An 18,656-nucleotide genomic window follows, 5' to 3' on the forward strand; every position below is an offset into this window, starting at 1 on the left:
TCTCTTGCTTTTTCCATGATCCAGCGGAGGTTGGCAATTTGGTCTCTAGTTCCTCTGCCCTTGCGAAACCCAGCTTGCACGTCCGGAAGCTCCCGATCCACATACTGCTGCAGCCTACCTTGGAGGATTTTCAACATCACCTTGCTAGCATGCGAAATAAGTGCGATCGTGCTGTAGTTGGAACAATCTTTGGCACTGCCTTTCTTTGGAATGGGGATGTAAACTGACCTCCTCCAATCCTGTGGCCACTGCAGAGTTGTCCAAATCTTCTGACATAATGTATGCAGAATGCTAACAGCGTCATGGTTGAGGTTTTGAAGCAACTCAGCTGGAATGTCATCACTTCCGCTGGCTTTCTTCTTAGCAAGACTGGCTAAGGCCCATTCAACTTCACTCTTCAGGATGCCCGGCTCGAGATCAGTAATCACAACCGTCTTATGTTGGGTTTGCACATTCGGGTCCTTCTTGTACAGTTCTTCTGTGTATTCCTGCCACCCCTTCTTTATCTCTGAGGCTTCAGTGAGGTCCTTGCCTCGTTTGTCCTTTATCACGCCCAGCTTAGCACAGAAGCTTCCTTTGATATCTTTGATTGTCTTGTACAGAGCTCTTGTGTTCCTTAATTGGCTGTTGTCCTCAACTGCTTGGCACTGTATGTTCAGGAAGGCATTCTTATCTCTCCTTGCTATTTTCTGAAAATCCGCATTGAGAACCTTGTATCTTTCTCTTTGCCCCATAACTTTTGCCATCCTCCTTTCCTCAGCTATTTGCAAAGCCTCTTCAGATAACCAGTTTGCTTTCTTGCATTTCTTTTGCTTTGGAACTACCTTAGTAGCAACTTCTTATACCAGTGTTAATATCGTTCGGAGCGTGCAGCAAAGAATTTGCATTCAGTTCATTCATAGAATTCTTCATAATTGCATAATTGCAATTGGTAGGTTGAATTGCGAACTGTGTTGAATTGATGACAGGTCTTTTTTTCACCAAAAATTGTTTTTATTTTACTTTAAATCTTCTGTCGTTTTCATCGCAAATATTTTCAAAATTCCCGCTTGGTGGTAATATTCGTGTCGTAATCACCAGAGGAATTTTTTTTTGTATATGCCCTACACCTTGACTAATCTCCCCATCTGGGCATGTGCAATGTTTCAAGAGGCCAATAAGAAGAAGAAGAAGAAAATTCGCCATGGTCACGTTCATGACCATCAAGGTCTCCAGGAAAAGGCTCGCTGGTTTCGTTATTTATATTGTCTTTGCGTGGGCTTTCTTCAAAGCCGAAGTCACCTTTCTGCCCATGCTGGTACGCGACATGACTTTGTTTCATGCAGGCTATTTGTTAGAGACTGTGGGCTGTTCGCTTCCACAGTACGACTCTTACCATTGGACCATCACTAGCTCATTCGCCGAAGATGCTCCTTACGAAGCCATGTGCATGGATTTAAACCACACCGTCCTCGTTCAGAATTTCGACAGATTCACCTTGAATGCCAGCGCCCTTCTTAGTAGCTACAATGTCTCGGAACAGGAAGTTACCTGCAGCTATCGCGAGATACTCCGAAATGAAAGCGCTAAGGCTCCGGACGGCACCCCACTGCTTGGTCCAGACGAACCACTGCTGCTCGGAAGTCGGCTTAACGCGGACTATGTGCAAATCTCCTGCAAGGCACGTGGATCAATTCTCTTCATGGAGTGTTTTTTTGTGCCTCGACTGAAACATCCAGCCCCGGACGTCGCAGACGCGAGTGAAGAATCGTCTCTGAATGACACGCCCATGAACATTCTAATCCTTGGCATAGATTCTACGTCGAGAATGAACTTTCACCGGCACATGAAGATGACGACCAAGTATCTCAAGGAGGAGCTGCATGCTTTCGAATTTCTAGCAATGAATAAGGTAGGCGAAAACACGTCACCAAACTTGTTTCCTTTTCTGACAGGACTGTCTTTCCACGAAGCAGAGAGTTTGTACAGACGTGCCGAATCATTCGACGACTTTCCGCTGGTTTGGAATTCCTACAAGCGAAAAGGATATACGACCTTGTTTCTCGAGGAGTGGCCGGAATACGGTCTCTTCACCTACCCCAACTTCACTGGTTTCAGGCAACCGCCGGTTGATTACTACCCAGTGCACGTTCTACGGTTGATGGACTGGAGAGGCAATGCTAGTAGGTTCTGCATGGGCAAACGCCTCAAGACGAAAGTACTGATTAATTATTTGGGGGAAGTGCTGAAACTTAATCGCAACAAACCATTCTTCTCATTTGCATGGTTCGTCTACGCGACTCACGACCACCCGAAGGGACTCAGGCTCATTGACGAGCCAATCGAGACACTCCTGCGGGAGCTCTCCGCATACGGCGTCCTGGACAACAGCGCACTGTTCGTGCTCAGTGATCATGGCTTCCGCATGGGTGGATTAAGAGCAACCGAGATCGGTCGGTACGAAGACAAAAACCCTTTCTTTTTTCTGGCACTTCCCAAACGTTTTCTGGCGGAATACCCAGTGGCTGCCACGCAGCTTGAGGTAAACCAACGCCGCTTGGTCACCCATTACGATCTTCACGCAACCCTTCTCGACCTGTCGAGGCTTCCCGGTCTCGATGCGAACTTCACCAAGAAGGGGTTGAGCCTTTTCGGCCGCATACCGCCAGAGAGGACTTGTGCGGATGCCTCCATTGCACCGCAGTTCTGCGCATGCCTTGGCTACACCAGAACGCTGGACGACGTCGGAGTGGCCGCGTCATTCTCACGCTATGCCGTCTCCTACATCAATGCGCTAGCTGAGCTGCACTTCAACGGCAGTTGCCTCGTCTGGGCGCTCGACAGTGTCGCTGAAGCTTCGATTCTGGGAGGGTCCGTGAGTGGCGAACTGTCACTACGCGTGGTGATCACCACGAAGCCGAAAGCGCTCTTCGAAGTGTACGGCGCTATCCAAAACCTTTCCTCATGGGAAAAGCACGTTGACTTTGTCCAGAGGCTGGACAAATACGCGAATGCGACCACGTGCCTACCGAAGAGCAGATGGCAACATATTTGCACCTGCAAGCCTCACCTGCTGAATGCGTCGTTAGTTTCTTGAAATGAAAGGACAGTGTTCTTAAAACGCTCATAGCGTTGCGGACGAGTCCGCATATATCCGGACTCACTTATCCGTATATATCCGCATATATACGTTCCGGAGAGCGAAATGTCGGTATAGAAATGTATTGCTCAAGATATGCTGGCAAAGTCGACGTCAAGGCCTACTGTTTTTTTTCTTGCATAAAACGTAGGACGGTTAATTTGAATTTAAGTTGATGGAAAGTTTTCGCAAACTGCTACGCCATCAGGATTAAATTAATTTGTAATCACTTCATTTATTGACTGAAATTAACTGCTTTCAGTAGTGGGCAACTTCGACTGCCTAGAAAGGACTTCGAATACAAAAAGTGTCACTGCCAGAGCTTACTTTTTCTAGTTGAGCGTCAGTATGAGATCGACAGTGAGACTGGACACCTAAGGAGGAATGTTTTTCATAACCTCGGGCTGACAGGGGGAGGTCGATGACTGCTCCTCGGTAGGCCATGTTTCCCTGGTGGGCAGGCCCGCATTGGATAGCGCTATACACCATGAACTAAACGAGACCGCTATATCACTATGTTGCTCCACGGTTCTGAGGTGCTGGCATCGACAATTCCCAGTAGTAAAAAACTACAGAAAATTTTCTGTTGTTACGACAAAATTGCTGTGAGGTTTTTGACAGGAAACCTGTTGTGACAACAAAACGTTCTGTAGTAATATCAGAAATTTCTGTAGTTACAACAGAAAGGTGCTACAAACCTACAGACAACAGACATATACTACAGAGAAACTACAGAACTACAGAAAAGTACTACAGAACTACAGAAAAGTCTGACGTTTACGACAGAACTACAAAATATTTTGTCGTATTTTTGACAGGGTTTTGTAGTTTTTTCGACTGGGTTGTGAGAACATTACACCGTCAGAGCCTGAACATGTAGAGTGAACTTGCGTTTTTGCTTCGAAAGTCGCGCTTTGCTTTACCAATCAACGTGGACACATGACTGAAATCCGTGCCGTCCGTGGCACAGTGTCAGCCGCGCTTCCTCATCGCTGCTGGCCCGCGCACGTGTCATTCGTTTGGGCGGTTTGCGTACGTTTGTGCCTTTGCCTTTGCTGTTTGTACGTGCTTGCCTCATTATCAGCAAAGCGCTTCATCAAATGGAACAATGATTTTACATCGTTAGTTCTTCTCAGCTTGTTCTTCAGCCTCACGAAGTCAGCGTTAGCGGCGTTCGCAGCACTGCCCTTGGCATCGCACCGGCATTGATGCGCATCAGTATGTACACAGCGTGCTTGTTTCAGCTGCTCACGCTTTGCTCGGATGAGAGCGCCGTAGACGGTGGCTCGCTCGACGAACTAGCTATAATCCAAGACAGGTTGGCTGATAAAGTGCGTGTGTAGAGAGCTGGTGAGACTTTGCAGAAGTTGCATGATGCAAAAGGCGATGTACAAATGCCCTTGTCATGTTGGAGTATAGATGCACACCAACACCGCAAACGGGTCTTGTAAACCAGATCACGATAAAGCTGAACACACGGTTGAAAGTTTATAAAGTGGATGCCTGGGCTTTGTGGTGCGGGCAAATGATATTTCTGAAACAGGAAATGTCGCAAGCAACTATAGCCCCGCGGGCTGTGGCGCGGTTAGAAGCGCTCGCAGGCTCCTGGCTGGAGGGGTTCGGCTCTCATATCCCTTCCAAACTAGTAACGGAAACTGCGTTAGGACATTGGCTTCACACCCACCCAGTGACAGTGGCCAACCTGTCCATGTAAAATTAAACATGAAATCAATCGTTACAGATTTAATGGGCCGCGCAGCTTTCCTGAAGGTACAGTAATATAGAGAAGGGCAGTGGTTTCGTTTTGATAAATTAAAATGATTCGGAAGGAAAAAAAAAATGAAGTCAGCTTCTATAGATAGAATAACAGCTCCTAATCACAATAACAGCACTCTAACTGAAAACAAAGCTCCTATGATATAGAAGGAAAAAAAAAAAAACAAGAACAGAAATACGAGTATCACCGCCACAGCCTAGTCTGTCAAGTACAAGTCACATGACGCGCAGGAGATCCCAGAGCGTGTCATAAGCGCTAGGGTTACGTGCCTGAAATGTTAAGTTTTATTTAGAAACCGCAAACGTGCTTTTATCTTCAAAGAAGGAAAAAAAAAAAGAGCATAAATGTTATAAGGCAAAGAAAACCTGATCCTAGCGGCGCTATACATGCGGCCGAGTTTGGACATCTGTTTCGATTTCGGCTCTTCGCCACTACTTTGCATGTTTTGCGTGCTCACGCGTTTTCGTATTTTACGTGCGTCGGCTTAAAAGCGCAGAGCAGCAGAGGATGTCCAAAGTATCATCGGGCGAAGTTCATGCCTCGGCAAGCGCATTGCAGTTGCAAAATCTGGCATTAAATTAATACGGATATAGAATATCGGGTTATTGCGCAAGACATATCTGCACCAAACCGTATGGAGCTGTCGTGCAGGTATGTATTACTCGCCGGCCCTGTTGGCTCGGAGACAAAAGGAAGGCTGGAGAAAATAGTTACAATATTTGAAATGACACGGGTACATGAAGCATGCTTCGACTTTTTGGAGACTTCGCTAGTCTTTCGCATTGGAAATTTTCGTTGGACTCTGCCACTTCTTCCTTCGTATTGTGCACTTTCATTAGCCGGATCGTAGACGCGCTGAGGAAGAGTACGTCGGAGAGCTCTCTTTATGCTCTTCGTGATGATTCCTTCGATCTAAGCCGTCTCGCAGTTAGCTGCAGATGCAGACATGGGGCAGCGCAGAGGATCCTTGGGAGATTGGCATCCCTCGTACCATACTTACGGCTGGTTATATTCCATACTATATAAGGGGTGGTTATATTCCGGGCATTTTTTTTCACCTGGTTGATGGTATGGATATGATCGATAGTAGAGTGCCCTTCCCGAAAACCTGCTTAATATTTTGCTTAATTGCAGTTTAAGGTTGTCCTGATTCTATTAGCGATACTCTTAGTAAATACCTTATACGTAGCAGACAGCAAGCTGATTGTTCTGTAATTTTCCAGCTCCTTAGCGTCCCCTTTCTTATGAAGTAAGATAATATTTGCGTTCTTCCATGGTTCCACTACCGTCGATGCCACCAGGCACTGCGTATACAGGGTGGCCAGTTTTCCTAGCACGACATAGCCCCCCCCCCCCCCCCCCCCCCCTTCGTCTTTCAACAAATCTACAGTTACCTGATCCTCTCCAGCTGATTTCCCCCCTTTACATAGTTTCGGACACTTTCTTAACCTTGCCCTTCGTCACTGGCGGAACGTCTATCTGCTTTTCCCTACTGCCAATCTCATTATTGTCCTGACTACTTTGGCCACTGTAGAGATCAGTTCGGCTACTTTGACTATCTTTGACTATCTTGTCCATATTTGTGATGACGTTGCCCGCCTTCTCCCTTAGCGCATAGATCTTATTTTTGCCTATGCCCCATTTCTTCTTCACCCCGTTCTTTACAGCGTGCTCAATTTTCTCCATATCTCCTTATATCGGCCACTTTGCGCTTATTGATTAGCTTTGATATCTCTGCCAATTCTATCTGGTCTGTTGGATTGGAAGCTTTTGTACTTTGGCGTTTCTTAATCAAATCTTTCGATCAAATCTTTCGTCTCCTTAGACAATTTACCTGTACCCTCTCTAACTATCCTACCGCCTACTTTTACAGCGCACTCAGTAATGATATCTCTGAAATTATTGTTCATTGCTTCTAGCCCCGCCGGGGTGGCGCAGTGGTTACGGTGCTCGACTACTGTTCCCAAAGATGCGGGATCGAATCCCGGCCTCGGCGGCCGCGTTTCGATGGAGGCGAAAAGCAAGGCGCCCGTGTGCTGTGCGATGTCATTGCACGTTAAAGAACCCCAGGTGGTCGAAATTTCTGAAGTCGTCTCTCATAGCCTGAGTTGCTTTGGGACGTTAAACCCCACAAAGCAAAACAAAACATCATTGCTTCTAGGCTAATGTCGTCATCCTCGGTTAGAGCTAAAAACTTCAGGGGACACTTTGGCTCACTCAGGTGCTTCAAGGCGGAAGCCTTCCCCGTTTTTGATTGACTATATAGAATTGTAACAGATACTGCGCCTTTTCTTTGCTGTCAACCAATTTTAAACGCCGCTGATGCCTGCTGTACTGCGTCTATTTCTATATATGCTCGTTGTTGCGACTGTAGGAAGAAGGAAAAGAAAATGCACGAGCCTGCCACTGGCTCTGTAGCTGAGCCACCTCCGCTGCCTCGTGCGACAGAGGAGAAAATAGAGAAGAAAGAAAAAGAAGAGGGAGAAAAAGACGCGCGTCGCAACAGCCGTCGTCCAAGCGGTGGCGGGTGCAATGACGGCCTACAACAGTTCAAAATTCGGTGGTAGGTTATTCCCCGCCGCAAGCGGCGCGGCGTTCACCTATCAGTCCCAGCCCCGTAGGGCTAAAAGCAGCCACCCTTTCCACCTCTCCACTATCGATTCAATGGTGATCGGCATATGCCCATATAAGGCATGCACCCGAAACGCGGACACATTTGCTAACGGCTGTATGAGGCATTAAAGGCTTTCGCCTTAATATCTATTTTGTAGCAAGATCCTGAACTATTCTGCCCTCCCCCTCACCGCGAATTCGTTGGACTTCTTTCTTATTATTATGTTTCATTCCCTCTCAGGATTTAAGCTAATTCGAGACCTTACTATCCTATGGTCACTGCATCGCACATTCCCGATTACCTCTAGATCCTGCATTATGGCGGGGTTGGAACACAGTATGAAGTCGATTTCATTTTTAGTCTCCCCGTTAGAACTTTTCCCTGTCCACTCCCGGTTCTTCCGTTTGCTGAAGAAGGTATTCATGATTCTTAAGTGATCTACAAATTCAACTAGTAACTCCCCCTTGCTATTCCTAGAACCATTGCCATAGTCACCCCCTGCCTGGTCTCCTGCCTGCTTTTTCCTTACCTTAGGATTGAAGTCACCCATTAGTACAGTATAGTGCGTCTTTCCTTTCCGCATTGCCAATTCTACATCTTCGTAGAAGCTTTCAATTACTTGGTCATCATGACTGCATGTAGGTGCGTAGGACTGTACAACCTTCAGTTTATACCGCTTATTAAGCTTAATTATGATGCCTGCCACCCTCTTATTAATGCCATAGAATTCATCTATATTACCAGCTATATACTTATTGACAAGGAAACCTGTACTCCTAGTTCTCGCCTCTCCGGTAAGCCTCGATAATACAGTACATGCCCGTCCGTCTGTATAGTATATGCCTCATTCGGCTTCTTAACCTCACTAAGCCCTATGGCATCCCATTTCATACCCCCTAGTTCCCCTAACAGCACTATTAAACTAGATTCACTAGCTAGGGTTCTAGCGTTAAACGTTGCCAGGGTCGGTTTCCAATGGCGGCCTGTTCAGCGCCACTCACTACCATGCAAATGTCAGTTGCATGTCCATATCACTAGCCTGTCCGGTCCACGTGGAATTGTCGAGACAAAGCAACCGGAGACCATACATTTTTATCTTTACAGAATTTCGCTGTAAACTGTCTGTACTTGGGAACGTGATCGTGTGCTCATGCATGTCGTTTGATAAAACTGTGTAGGTTGCATCTCAGTGGTCGCATATGGCAGAAAACTTTCTTAAGGCTCTGTTCAGTTCAGTTCAGTCGTTCAGTCGTGTCCGACTCTTCGTCACCCTATGGACCATGTCACGCCACGCTTTCCTGTCTCTCAGTATATTAGTTTACTTCATATTTTTATTCTTTGAAGTGTTATTGATCATATTGAGGACGTCTCGTGGTCTCACGGCTAATCCGATAAACCCATAAGCGCCACTAAGCCGCCGACCATTCTGCGCTCATGCCTCGTGACCTTGTGTCCTGATCGCTGATTGGTTGGGATCTTGATAACGTCTCAAGGTCACGCAGCCTTTTCCGACCAATCAGAAAATTTCTTGAAACACGCCGGCTTTTTGTCGGAATGTGTGCTCCAGTGCTATCGCAATAATAACAAATCTTACCTTGTCTTGAATAACATGCCAAGAATCACCGCAACAACAATAAAATCTTTATTAGCGAAATGAATGAAACAAATGAGTAAAAACAGTAACATGAATGCCACGGGGAACAGTGCATAGGCACTGGGCGCGATTAGCCCGTATATGCGTAACATAAAGCGAAAAGAGCTGCTCGGTTCAGGGAGACGCCATGTACGAAACATGATTTAATCTGCCATGTGTTCATCAACTTCATGGATCACAGGTGGCCCCGACAATGCGCTCAATACGACCAAATATTTATATTCGTTCGAGAAAGCGAATACACGGTTGAGCTACGTGAGACCGGCAATACAGACGCATTACTGCCCGTCCACAGAGCACAGTGTTGGCGCCACAGGGACACGCGGTGTATCGTATACCCCCTGCTGTACGCGGTATGGATCTGCAGTGAGTCCAGTGACCTCACTGTTGAGCAGTCACAAATCAGCAACCTACGAACCGCATGCTTCAGAGTATGGCAGACTTGTGTATCGAAGGATGCTGCATCCTTTGGAACTAAAAGGCTTCTCTGCTCAAAAGCTGCACCAGCAGCTGAGACGAGAACTGATATATATATGGATGTCGCCTATGTCTCTGCAATCCACCAAGAGCTGGCTCTGGAGGTGCCCAGCCTTCTGAGCCGGATGACCCCATTTAGGAATGTTGCCGCAGCCCGGAAAAGATGTACGCGACGGCAAGCACGAAGAAGAAGGCACACACGTTGAAGAAGGTAAAATGTCCCTTGTCCTTCCGTCTGAAAGAAGAACAGCGGTCGTTGAGCGGGTACATAACTCTACTGCGGGAATCGAGGATGGCCTGGCGAGCTCCAGGCCACCGGTGCGGACCCTCCAGCCTGAACTGGTAGGGCACACAGGGCCCGAGCAGTGCCCGGAAAAGCTCGTAGTCGGTCAACAAGTACTTGATCATGTTGGGCCGAGCGCCGATCTGACTGGCCAGCTCGTCCATGTAGTCGATCCAGTCCACCTGTATGGTGTGGCGCGGAGAGTCGACGTACCGTCGTCGCATGGCAGCGAGCTTCTTTCGGATGTTCTCGTGCATGGCCTCCTCGGAGGGCAACGAACGCTTCTTGGTGAGCAGCTCGGCCATCCAGCGAGCCTGCATGTTCGCAAGGTAAGTGAAAGCGAGGCGTTCTCGACTGGACATGTAATCCTACAACACTACCGTTCTTTTTCCTCACTCAAGAACTGACATTAATTATCAGCGCGCAAGCACGCACGCACGCACGAACACACACACGCACGCGCACGCACACACGCACGCACGCATGTCGTCGGGCAGTGCCTTGTAGCAGACGCAGTTTATACGCTGTGTTCGATGCAAGCGACTAAGCTGCGCACATAGATGCAAGTTTTGATTATATACTGCAGAAATCACCCATGACGATGCCAGATCGCTGAAAATCGTTCTCATGGTTTCGTTTTCTATCAATAAGGTTCAGAAGTGAGCTTGTTGGTCGGTGTTTTACAGTGGAGATATCGATCTTAATTGATGCATAAAAGTGGACATGCCCAGGAGCGGTAAATACACGAAGCGCATACACTCAACTGATCATTTATTGTACAGAACGTGGCGAGCTTCATGCAGAGCCAAGATAGCCGGAAAATGGGCAGCATGTCAGAGCTAAATATTTCTGGTATCTTTAGGACGCCATCTTCATTCCACCTTTATTGCGGCTAATTACATCAAGTATTCTCTGTCGCAATCGTCGAAGGTGACTGGAGGTGCGCTGACTATAGCTTCAGTGTGTCTGCGATCTTGATGTTCAATTCTTCTATGACTTTTTTTCCCGGTTTTTATTCTTGCGCACCCTGGGGGTTGTGGTGACATCTAGGTGAGCTGGCATTATCTCTCAGTTTCAGTCGAAACTATGCGCTTCACGTGTCTGCCATTCCTGTGCATTTCCTGCGCTTTCTGTATCACTTAAGTGCGATATCTCACCTAGGCATGCTTGGTTTACTGAGCCTGCCAGCAGTACTACCTGCGGAGCACCTGACACAACTCAAAGGGCAGCGATGACATCATGAGCATGCCGAGTGTTTTAGCTATGCCATAGCCTGCTTGAGAGATTCCCACGGCTAATTCAGGCAAATTTGCAGTCTGTGGGTCTACATTCTGCGCCTAAACCTTATCAAACACCTATGGGCAAGGCCCGCCCGGCTCTGTGTGAAATAGAGCCGTGCCTAGTTAATGGCTCACTTGGGCTAAATACACAGGCAAAATGACCTTATTCATCGCTAAACGTCTACCTTTATCTACCTCTATTTTCATATTTATAACGTCTACCTTTATCTACCTCTATTTTCATATTTATCTATCCATTTTATTTCATTTTATTTGCTCCTACACCAATGCTGTCAGGCAGTTCAGGTGTCATGAGTGCTTGCTCGAGATTGATTGATTTAGAGCATGGCAGCTCTTTTCACTCCAATTACTGCGCCCTTGTCGGGGTGGCGCAGTGGTTACGGCGCTCAACTACTGTTCCTAAGGATGCGGGATCGAATCCCGGCCTTGGCGGCAGCTTTTCAGTGGAGGCGAAAAGCAAGGTGCCCGTGTGCTGTGCGATGTCAGTGCACGTTAAAGAACCCCAGGTGGTCGAAATTTCTGAAGTCCTCCACTACGGCGTCTCTCATAGCCTGAGTCGCTGTGGTGCGTTAAAACCCCACAAACCAAACCAAATATAATTACTGAGCTACACAAAGACACCTAATGCGGCTTTTTGGCACGAGGTTTTGTTTTAAAGCTAAAGTTGAAATGAGTAAATTCCACGAAGATATGTGTACTTTCTGAATGACCGTAATTTTATGTTTTTCTTTCCTCAATCAAGGGGGTCCCTATTCACTTATTTCTGCCAATTCTATTGTGTTTGCTCGCCATTCTTAAAATGGTCAACTGATCGAATTAGCCGAGCACAATGGGACCTAGGAAGCCGTTAGAGCTGCTGACGAAAAATAAGTCTGCATAATGCCCCCTTACTCCTGTTCATTCCGGTGCCATACCCCCCCCCCTCTCTCTCTCTCTCTCTCTCTCTCTATATATATATATATATATATATATTTGATTCGGTCTGCTGTATATATATATATACAGCAGACCGAATCAAATGGAGATCAGAAGCGGAAAAACCTACCGTCTTGCCTCCCTTCAGTAACTGGTTACCTTAACTATATATATAGCGGCGCATCGAAATGCAAACTATACCGTATAGTTTCACATTCCGATGCCATCGACGCACGTCCTGGAGATGTGTTTTTTCTCGCGCCGTGCCCACCGTTCGCATAATTCGAACTTTCTTCAGCGGAAGCCATCTGCATACGAATTAACGCCATTTTATGACTTTATGAGCGCCATGCGTCCATACAAATTTTACCTAGCCTTGGCCATGGCCGGGATGGAGAGGAGCGCCGAGCACATGCACAACTTCCTCCAGTCCGCACGTGTCCTGACGAAGTGTCAAAAACACGTTATTTCGAAATTGGTATCCGTGGCTCTGCTTTTTTTTTTTTTTTTCTCCACTTCGGCAGTCTGCAAGCCGCGCGTGCCACAGACTAGTTTTTGTGCTCGCAGCACTAGGGCGCGCGCCTTTCATTCCAAGCTTCAATATAGCTCAGCGGTGCTGCCCTCTCGCGGCTCCGATGGGCCATCATTTCACCATTTCGCTGCGAAATCGAGGTTGGGTATCCTCAGGGAACCCCGGATCATTAAAAATTCCACTCTTTCGAATTATCCGTTCGGATTTGCGCTATGAATTGAGGGATAATAGAAATACTTTGAACGAAATTTTTAACTACTTTAGTTTCCATTATTTAGGGTTTACTGCGTTCCGAACACCTCATGCCGCTACCACAGTCATGTTTTTTTTTTTATTCTTCTCCAGCTTACGGGTACAGGTGTGCTATTTTACCCTACACGTCAAGCTAGCGTAACGAAGCGTAGTTGCTACACACATTTTCAGAACCTGCGGTGTGCGAAATGTACCTGACAGACCGGCTTAGATTTGTCTTACCTGCAGCTCAGCTATAGGAAATATGGCGCCGATCGGCTGTATGAGGCCGATGATGGCCATAGTTGGGTGCTTCAGGTGGGGCGGGAAGACGTATTTGTACAGCTGCACTTGGTTATCCACTACCGACACCACGTCTTTGGGGAGGAAGGGAAACTTGATCTGGTAACCCGTGGCCAGAATGACGTCATCCAGCTGAGTTACCTGAAACATTCAAGAAAGCGGAGAGATCAGCACCAAACGACTTTCGCATGATGACGTTCCAGCTTAGCTTCACTGACTGAAAGCACAAAGCAGAGCTGACGTTCGCTAAGACTCCTTTAGAACCTTTGGTCCGAGCCTTCGTTGTCTCTCGTTTGCATTTTTCGGTCGATTGGCGATCACGTCCAAACGCGTACCATCTGGCGCAGATTTCTTCTAAAAAAAATGGAACAGTGCTATGTTCATCTTCTGATCAATGACGGCGCATCACCGTCATTGATCAGCACGCGATTTTGGCTCATTACTTGTGCCATTAGGCCTGCGAGATTTGGCGGCGGTTGTCTATTCGACCTGGGCAAAGCTCAGAGGGTCTGGAAGCCCTTGATGTTTCAGGAGTTCTGAGAGTCGGAGAGAAAAGTCAGGGCGAATCCATCTTAAGTAAGTAGCAACAAAATTTATTTGCCTCTATTCATGATAGACTGTCAGATAGACTGGCGGAAGTGCAGGTTCAAAGAAGAAGCCGCATTTCGTGAACTTCAGTGTCCCTATCTCCACCTCCAAAGAAATCAGCTCTAACTGAAAGTCCAGTAAGAACTGGGCCACATACGTTTTTTCAGGACGCTGAGTAGTATCAGAGCTCACCTTGTTGTCACCTTCAAAGAGAACGCCCTCCTCGGTGAACTCGACTACGTTCTTTTTGACCTGTACCTTCCCACTGAGGATGAGGTTTGGCAATGCATCGTTGACGGTGGGGTGCTGGGCGTTGTAGCGGTGCTTTGGCTTGATGCCGTACACCTCGTGGTTGAAGAATCCGTTCAGGATGTTTTCCACGTAGTCGTTGCTCACCGATTCCGGCAGCATGTGCATCAAGTAGTTCTTGAGTCGCGTGCTCAGGAAGATATCGATGGGCATTCCATTAGGGCCTACACGTTTGGCCACCCAAGCGCCCCTCCTCGTGGACAGGTATGTCTGCAAAATTCGATTCATTGAATAAATAGCATATTTCAATAATGCGCTGATTTAGCTCCAGAAAAACCTAACGCTGTTCCTTGACAGACTAGGTTAGAGTAATTGAGCTGTGTATTTCTCTCCAGGATTAGCGCTTGGGCAATATCCTTTTATTTGTTTTGAGCCGAGAAATGACAGAAAGAAGCCTGGCGACCACTAGCCATATACACGCTTGATGCACGCTTTAACTTCGCGTTTTCTGGTTTGTTTGTTGTTGAATATGACTCGAACAGCTGCGTGTGCAACTAAGGTTTTATGTTTCGAAGTAATGTGCCTAACACGGTGCAAACTTGCTAGCAGTTGTAATATTTAGGTATAAGAAAAGAAGAAAATCTACATTAAATACATTCAAATCTACATTGAGTATGACACATTTCTAAAAGCAGCACTTCGTCACCAACCATCCAACGTGCCACTAGGCTTGCTTTGTATCGATAGTTTGCAAGGATATATTCGTTATAACAGCTAGGGTTCTTATCACCGAAACATCAGAAAGAAGAAATATGTCCTCATAGGTTGGAGAGCCCACCCTACTGACAACAGGAGATCGAAGTTGGGAAAAATTTAAGACTAAGCACAGGCGTACCGAGCCCGTGCCAGGGGTGGCGTTTTTCAAACTTAGCTCCTTTCGTTGGCGCAGAAGTGCAGCATAAATTAGTAGCCACGTACGATAGCTAAATACATGGCACTATGCAGAGTTTCCATCGGGCAGGTACTAAAAGGATTCAGAAATCAGGCTGAAAGTAACCAAAGGTAGCCACGCCGTTTGATTTTAGCGCCAAATTCATAGCCAAATTAAACACCACCAAACTTTCGCCATTTTGAATTTGGTTTTCAAGCCACGGGCGCTTCGCTAACAAATAAATAAATCATTAAATAGTCAATGCGCATGCACACAGCTCATTCATAAATAGAATATGTTCTTTCAAGGGTAATCTTAGTGCAATCTAGCCAATAACTCAGCTCGAACGTTAAACGGTAATATTCTGCATATTAATGAACACATAGATTGAATTTGAGTTATTTCTGTTAAGGAAGTCAGGCTTCACATTGCCGTAAATTTCTGTTTTCATCAAGCTAAAACAAGACCGAGAACAGGCACTTATGGAAGAAATTGAAAGAAACTAGGAGTTGGAAGAAACTATAGGAGTGACAAAATGTTCAGTTCGCTTTACGCCAAGTCAGGAAAATGGCATTAATGTTGCTGCGTTCAAAGAACGCAACTACGTACGATCAACTGCACTAGTGTCGGGTAGTCATGTCGCCTTTTGACATATTGCTGTTTGTGCACAAACATAAATGAACGAAACGCAGTTGGGAGAGCTTCACACAACCAAAAGGGGGCAAATGAGGGCTGCATCATATGAAGCCTCTTCCTCACCATGGTCTGAACAAAGCGTTCGGCGCATTTTTCTCTGGCTTTAGGCAATTTTGGGGTGGCTGCTACCCTTCCCAACCGCTCGGTGCCGTAACTGAGCTTAGAATGCGTGATCTTCACGGAAGAAGTATGTGCGGCGTTCCCCAGATGGCGCACCGTCGAACCACAGATGAATTCTGACGACGCACACCGTCCTCGATAAATGGGACGACGTGCCCGAAATGTCTACCATGAAAGCAAAGCCTGGAAATAGGCTTTATTTGATTGTTATGATATCTTCTATTACTATAAAACCTTGCCATGAAACGCGTCTCTCCTTCTTCACCCAAGGAAAAAGAAGTTCCAAGTAGCCAAAAAGTAGCCATGGAATCAAACTTTCACAGCCTGACAGCTAGAGTCCCAGAGCACCAAATTTGGCGCACAGTAGCCATCAGTGAAAACTCTACCCTACCGGCTGTATCGTTTCGTAGCATATTCTAAAATGGCGGCGCTGTTCAATCAACGCCGATTGGTACACCTGTCTCCTGACCTCGTCCTGTTGGCGCTGTTTAAAGTGGGCAGCCACCAAATGGCACCAGCTTGTTCAACGACGTCAGCTGGACGCAGCTTGCCGGCTTCGCTTCGGACGAGCGTTGCTGCTGAACACGGCACATCGGGCGCTCCCCTTGTCGAACACAACCAGCGTTCCATTGAACGCATCAAAGTTCACCGGCGTTCTCTAAATGGTTTACAGGAAAGGAAAGGTGCCGCATCTATCACTCGCTGACGCATCTCGCGTACAAATCTCGCCAGCGCTAGATTTTGACACTAATTACACGGTTCTGATCACTATCAAACATTTATTTGACTCATTAAGTCTGAAACACATCCACTTCCGGTTGACATGACGTCCCATTCACTGGACGTCGACGTTAGTCGTGTGGCTATTTTGACGCCTGATCGATTTTACTTTTACATTTTCGGCTCTAATTAATTAACCAATCGTCCTATAGACATATTTTTTTGTGTGTAGCATCCTCACATCACTCTCTATCAGCCACAACCATTCGTTTGATTCTAACTCTTCTAAGAACAACGCAACGGCTGCGGACACGTTCTGTGCACACATTCTGTACACGCGACCTTGCTTATATAGCCTACAAATGCTTTCGCATTAATAAAATGCGTTATGTCGAGAGAGAAAGAGTCTCGATGGGGAGAACACTTCGAGGTGCGTCGAACGAGCGCTTTAGATGGCACTAGTGTAATAGGGGTGCAACATACCTCGGTGGCCACGTGGCTGACGTCGACGACGGCGTCTACCGCGGAGTTGCCAATGCCGACCACGGCCACCCGGTGGTCCCGGAATTTGTCGGCGTTCTTGAGGCTGTGCGTATGTAAGACGCGGCCGCGGAACTTCTCTTGTCCCTTGAAGCTCGGCACGTTCGGGTACACGTGGTGACCCACGCACACGGCCACGGCTTCGAACGTCTCGGTGCGGTCAGTGTTTGTCTCGAGGTCTCTGACGACCACGTCCCAACGGCCAGTTTTGTCGTAATCAGCAGCGGGGGTCACTTGCACCACGTCATGCCTCGTCTTAACGTACTTCGTCACACCGAAGTGGTCAGCGTAGCTTCGGAAGTAACCCAGCATCTTGGTGTTGTGCATGTAGTTGGGGAGATCCTTGGGAGGCGGGAAGTCACTGCACAGAAGCGAGGTCGATACGGGTTTTAGAAACTTCTCTCCAAACATGGACAGTTTATAAGGCATGCCCTCGATCAAGCTCACGTTTTCGTCTGGAACCAGTTTTCGTCCGAGCATTCTCGCTTGCATCATAGCAACACATGCAGAGGTGGTTGTAAAAGCTTGCATAGGGTACTACGTTTTAGTAGTTTATGAGCACCCGGTGCGTGGTACGATGCTCTGAGACCTTACAAGTTTCAAAATGACAGAAGACTGACTATGTCAAAAAAGACTGATAAATTGATGCAGTAATCGACGAGCCTTTCTGTTCATGTGAGCACGCCCTATCACATCCGTGTTGTTCGATCATCCGATGCAAGGCTATTAGCAAATCCTTCAGCCAGGAAGACCCACCTGAACGCGCTCATTTCCTTGCTGGTGTTGATGATAGTGGTGCGCATCACCGAGGCCTGTCCCTCGACGTCGTCGTCGTGGTAAGCCCAGAGTCCCCCGACGTCGCCCGACCTCTCGTATAGCACCACGTCGAAGCCGTAGTCGAGCATCTGGCGCGCAGTCGTCAGGCCGCTCGAGCCGGCGCCAACGACGCAAACGCGCCCCCGGGCTTCCGACATGGCCGCTTACTACGCTGGGCTGGCTGGAATCCGTTACTGTAAAGAAGTCAGTATGATATGTCTATTAGAGGCGGAGCGGAGTGGAGAGGAATGGGAAAAGGGTTGGTTTCTCACATTGGCAACGTTCTCTCACACTGGCACACTGGCAACTCAAAAATGGCATTGTGACCAATGACAGTGTGTTCCACCGTAAAAGCTCGGCGCTCAGCTTTGGCTGGTATTAAATCAGCCTTGGGGTTGTCTTCGGTATAAGAGGATCTTCGCTATGGGGCGGTCAATAAAGTAGTGTTGCGTTGGTACTGCTCCGGTAGCGGACCAACGGGTAGCGAAAAGCCGAGTCAGACGTCGGGCTGCATGCACTTCAATATTGGGCGGTGGTCACCCAAGCAGAGACTGGCCGAGAGTTAGAGAGAACTTAACGAAGGTTTATTTACATGGTGAATCTGAGAAGGTACACCCTGGAGAGCACTCGTGCTCTCGTTGTTAACAACTTTTTTGTCCCCAAGTACCTAGTTGGGGAATTTTCTATTTTGTCAAAGTCCAATCACATTTGAGTTCCTGATCTGCTGACATTCGGGAACCGCCCACTAGAACGTCCTCCCAGCGCACTCTTTCCACTTTAGCGGCACGATG

The 18,656-nt window shown here is 47.3% G+C and overlaps 2 protein-coding genes across 3 annotated transcripts in view; one reads left to right on the forward strand and one right to left on the reverse strand.

Annotated features, from left to right (window-relative positions):
* The first annotated feature begins 1,183 nt into the window (after positions 1-1,183).
* Positions 1,184-3,076, forward strand: LOC146191338 (uncharacterized). The gene has a single exon (XM_084600309.1). The coding sequence runs from the start codon at positions 1,184-1,186 to the stop codon at positions 3,074-3,076; it is 1,893 nt and encodes a 630-aa protein (XP_084456435.1).
* Positions 3,077-9,135: 6,059 nt separating this feature from the next.
* Positions 9,136-18,656, reverse strand: part of LOC146191339 (flavin-containing monooxygenase 5-like) — a 31,205-nt gene continuing 21,684 nt past the window's right edge. For both annotated transcript variants that reach the window (XM_084601888.1, XM_084601889.1), the window contains exons 2-6: positions 17,806-18,059; positions 16,993-17,410; positions 13,986-14,312; positions 13,146-13,346; positions 9,136-10,237 (exon numbers count right to left, since the gene is read on the reverse strand). In XM_084601888.1, coding sequence (XP_084458014.1) covers positions 9,776-10,237; positions 13,146-13,346; positions 13,986-14,312; positions 16,993-17,410; positions 17,806-18,023 — 1,626 coding nt within the window. In that variant the 5' untranslated portion in view covers positions 18,024-18,059 and the 3' untranslated portion in view covers positions 9,136-9,775. The remainder of the gene's footprint in view (positions 10,238-13,145; positions 13,347-13,985; positions 14,313-16,992; positions 17,411-17,805; positions 18,060-18,656) is intronic.

This window comes from Amblyomma maculatum, chromosome 4 (genome assembly GCF_055883805.1).
Source record: "Amblyomma maculatum isolate TAMU_Amacu chromosome 4, ASM5588380v1, whole genome shotgun sequence".
In the NCBI taxonomy this organism is placed as follows: domain Eukaryota; kingdom Metazoa; phylum Arthropoda; class Arachnida; order Ixodida; family Ixodidae; genus Amblyomma; species Amblyomma maculatum.

Coding starts and splice junctions, on each gene's coding strand:
- LOC146191338 (XM_084600309.1), top strand. CDS start 1,184: ATGGTCACGTTCATGACCATCAAGGTCTCCAGGAAAAGGCTCGCTGGT.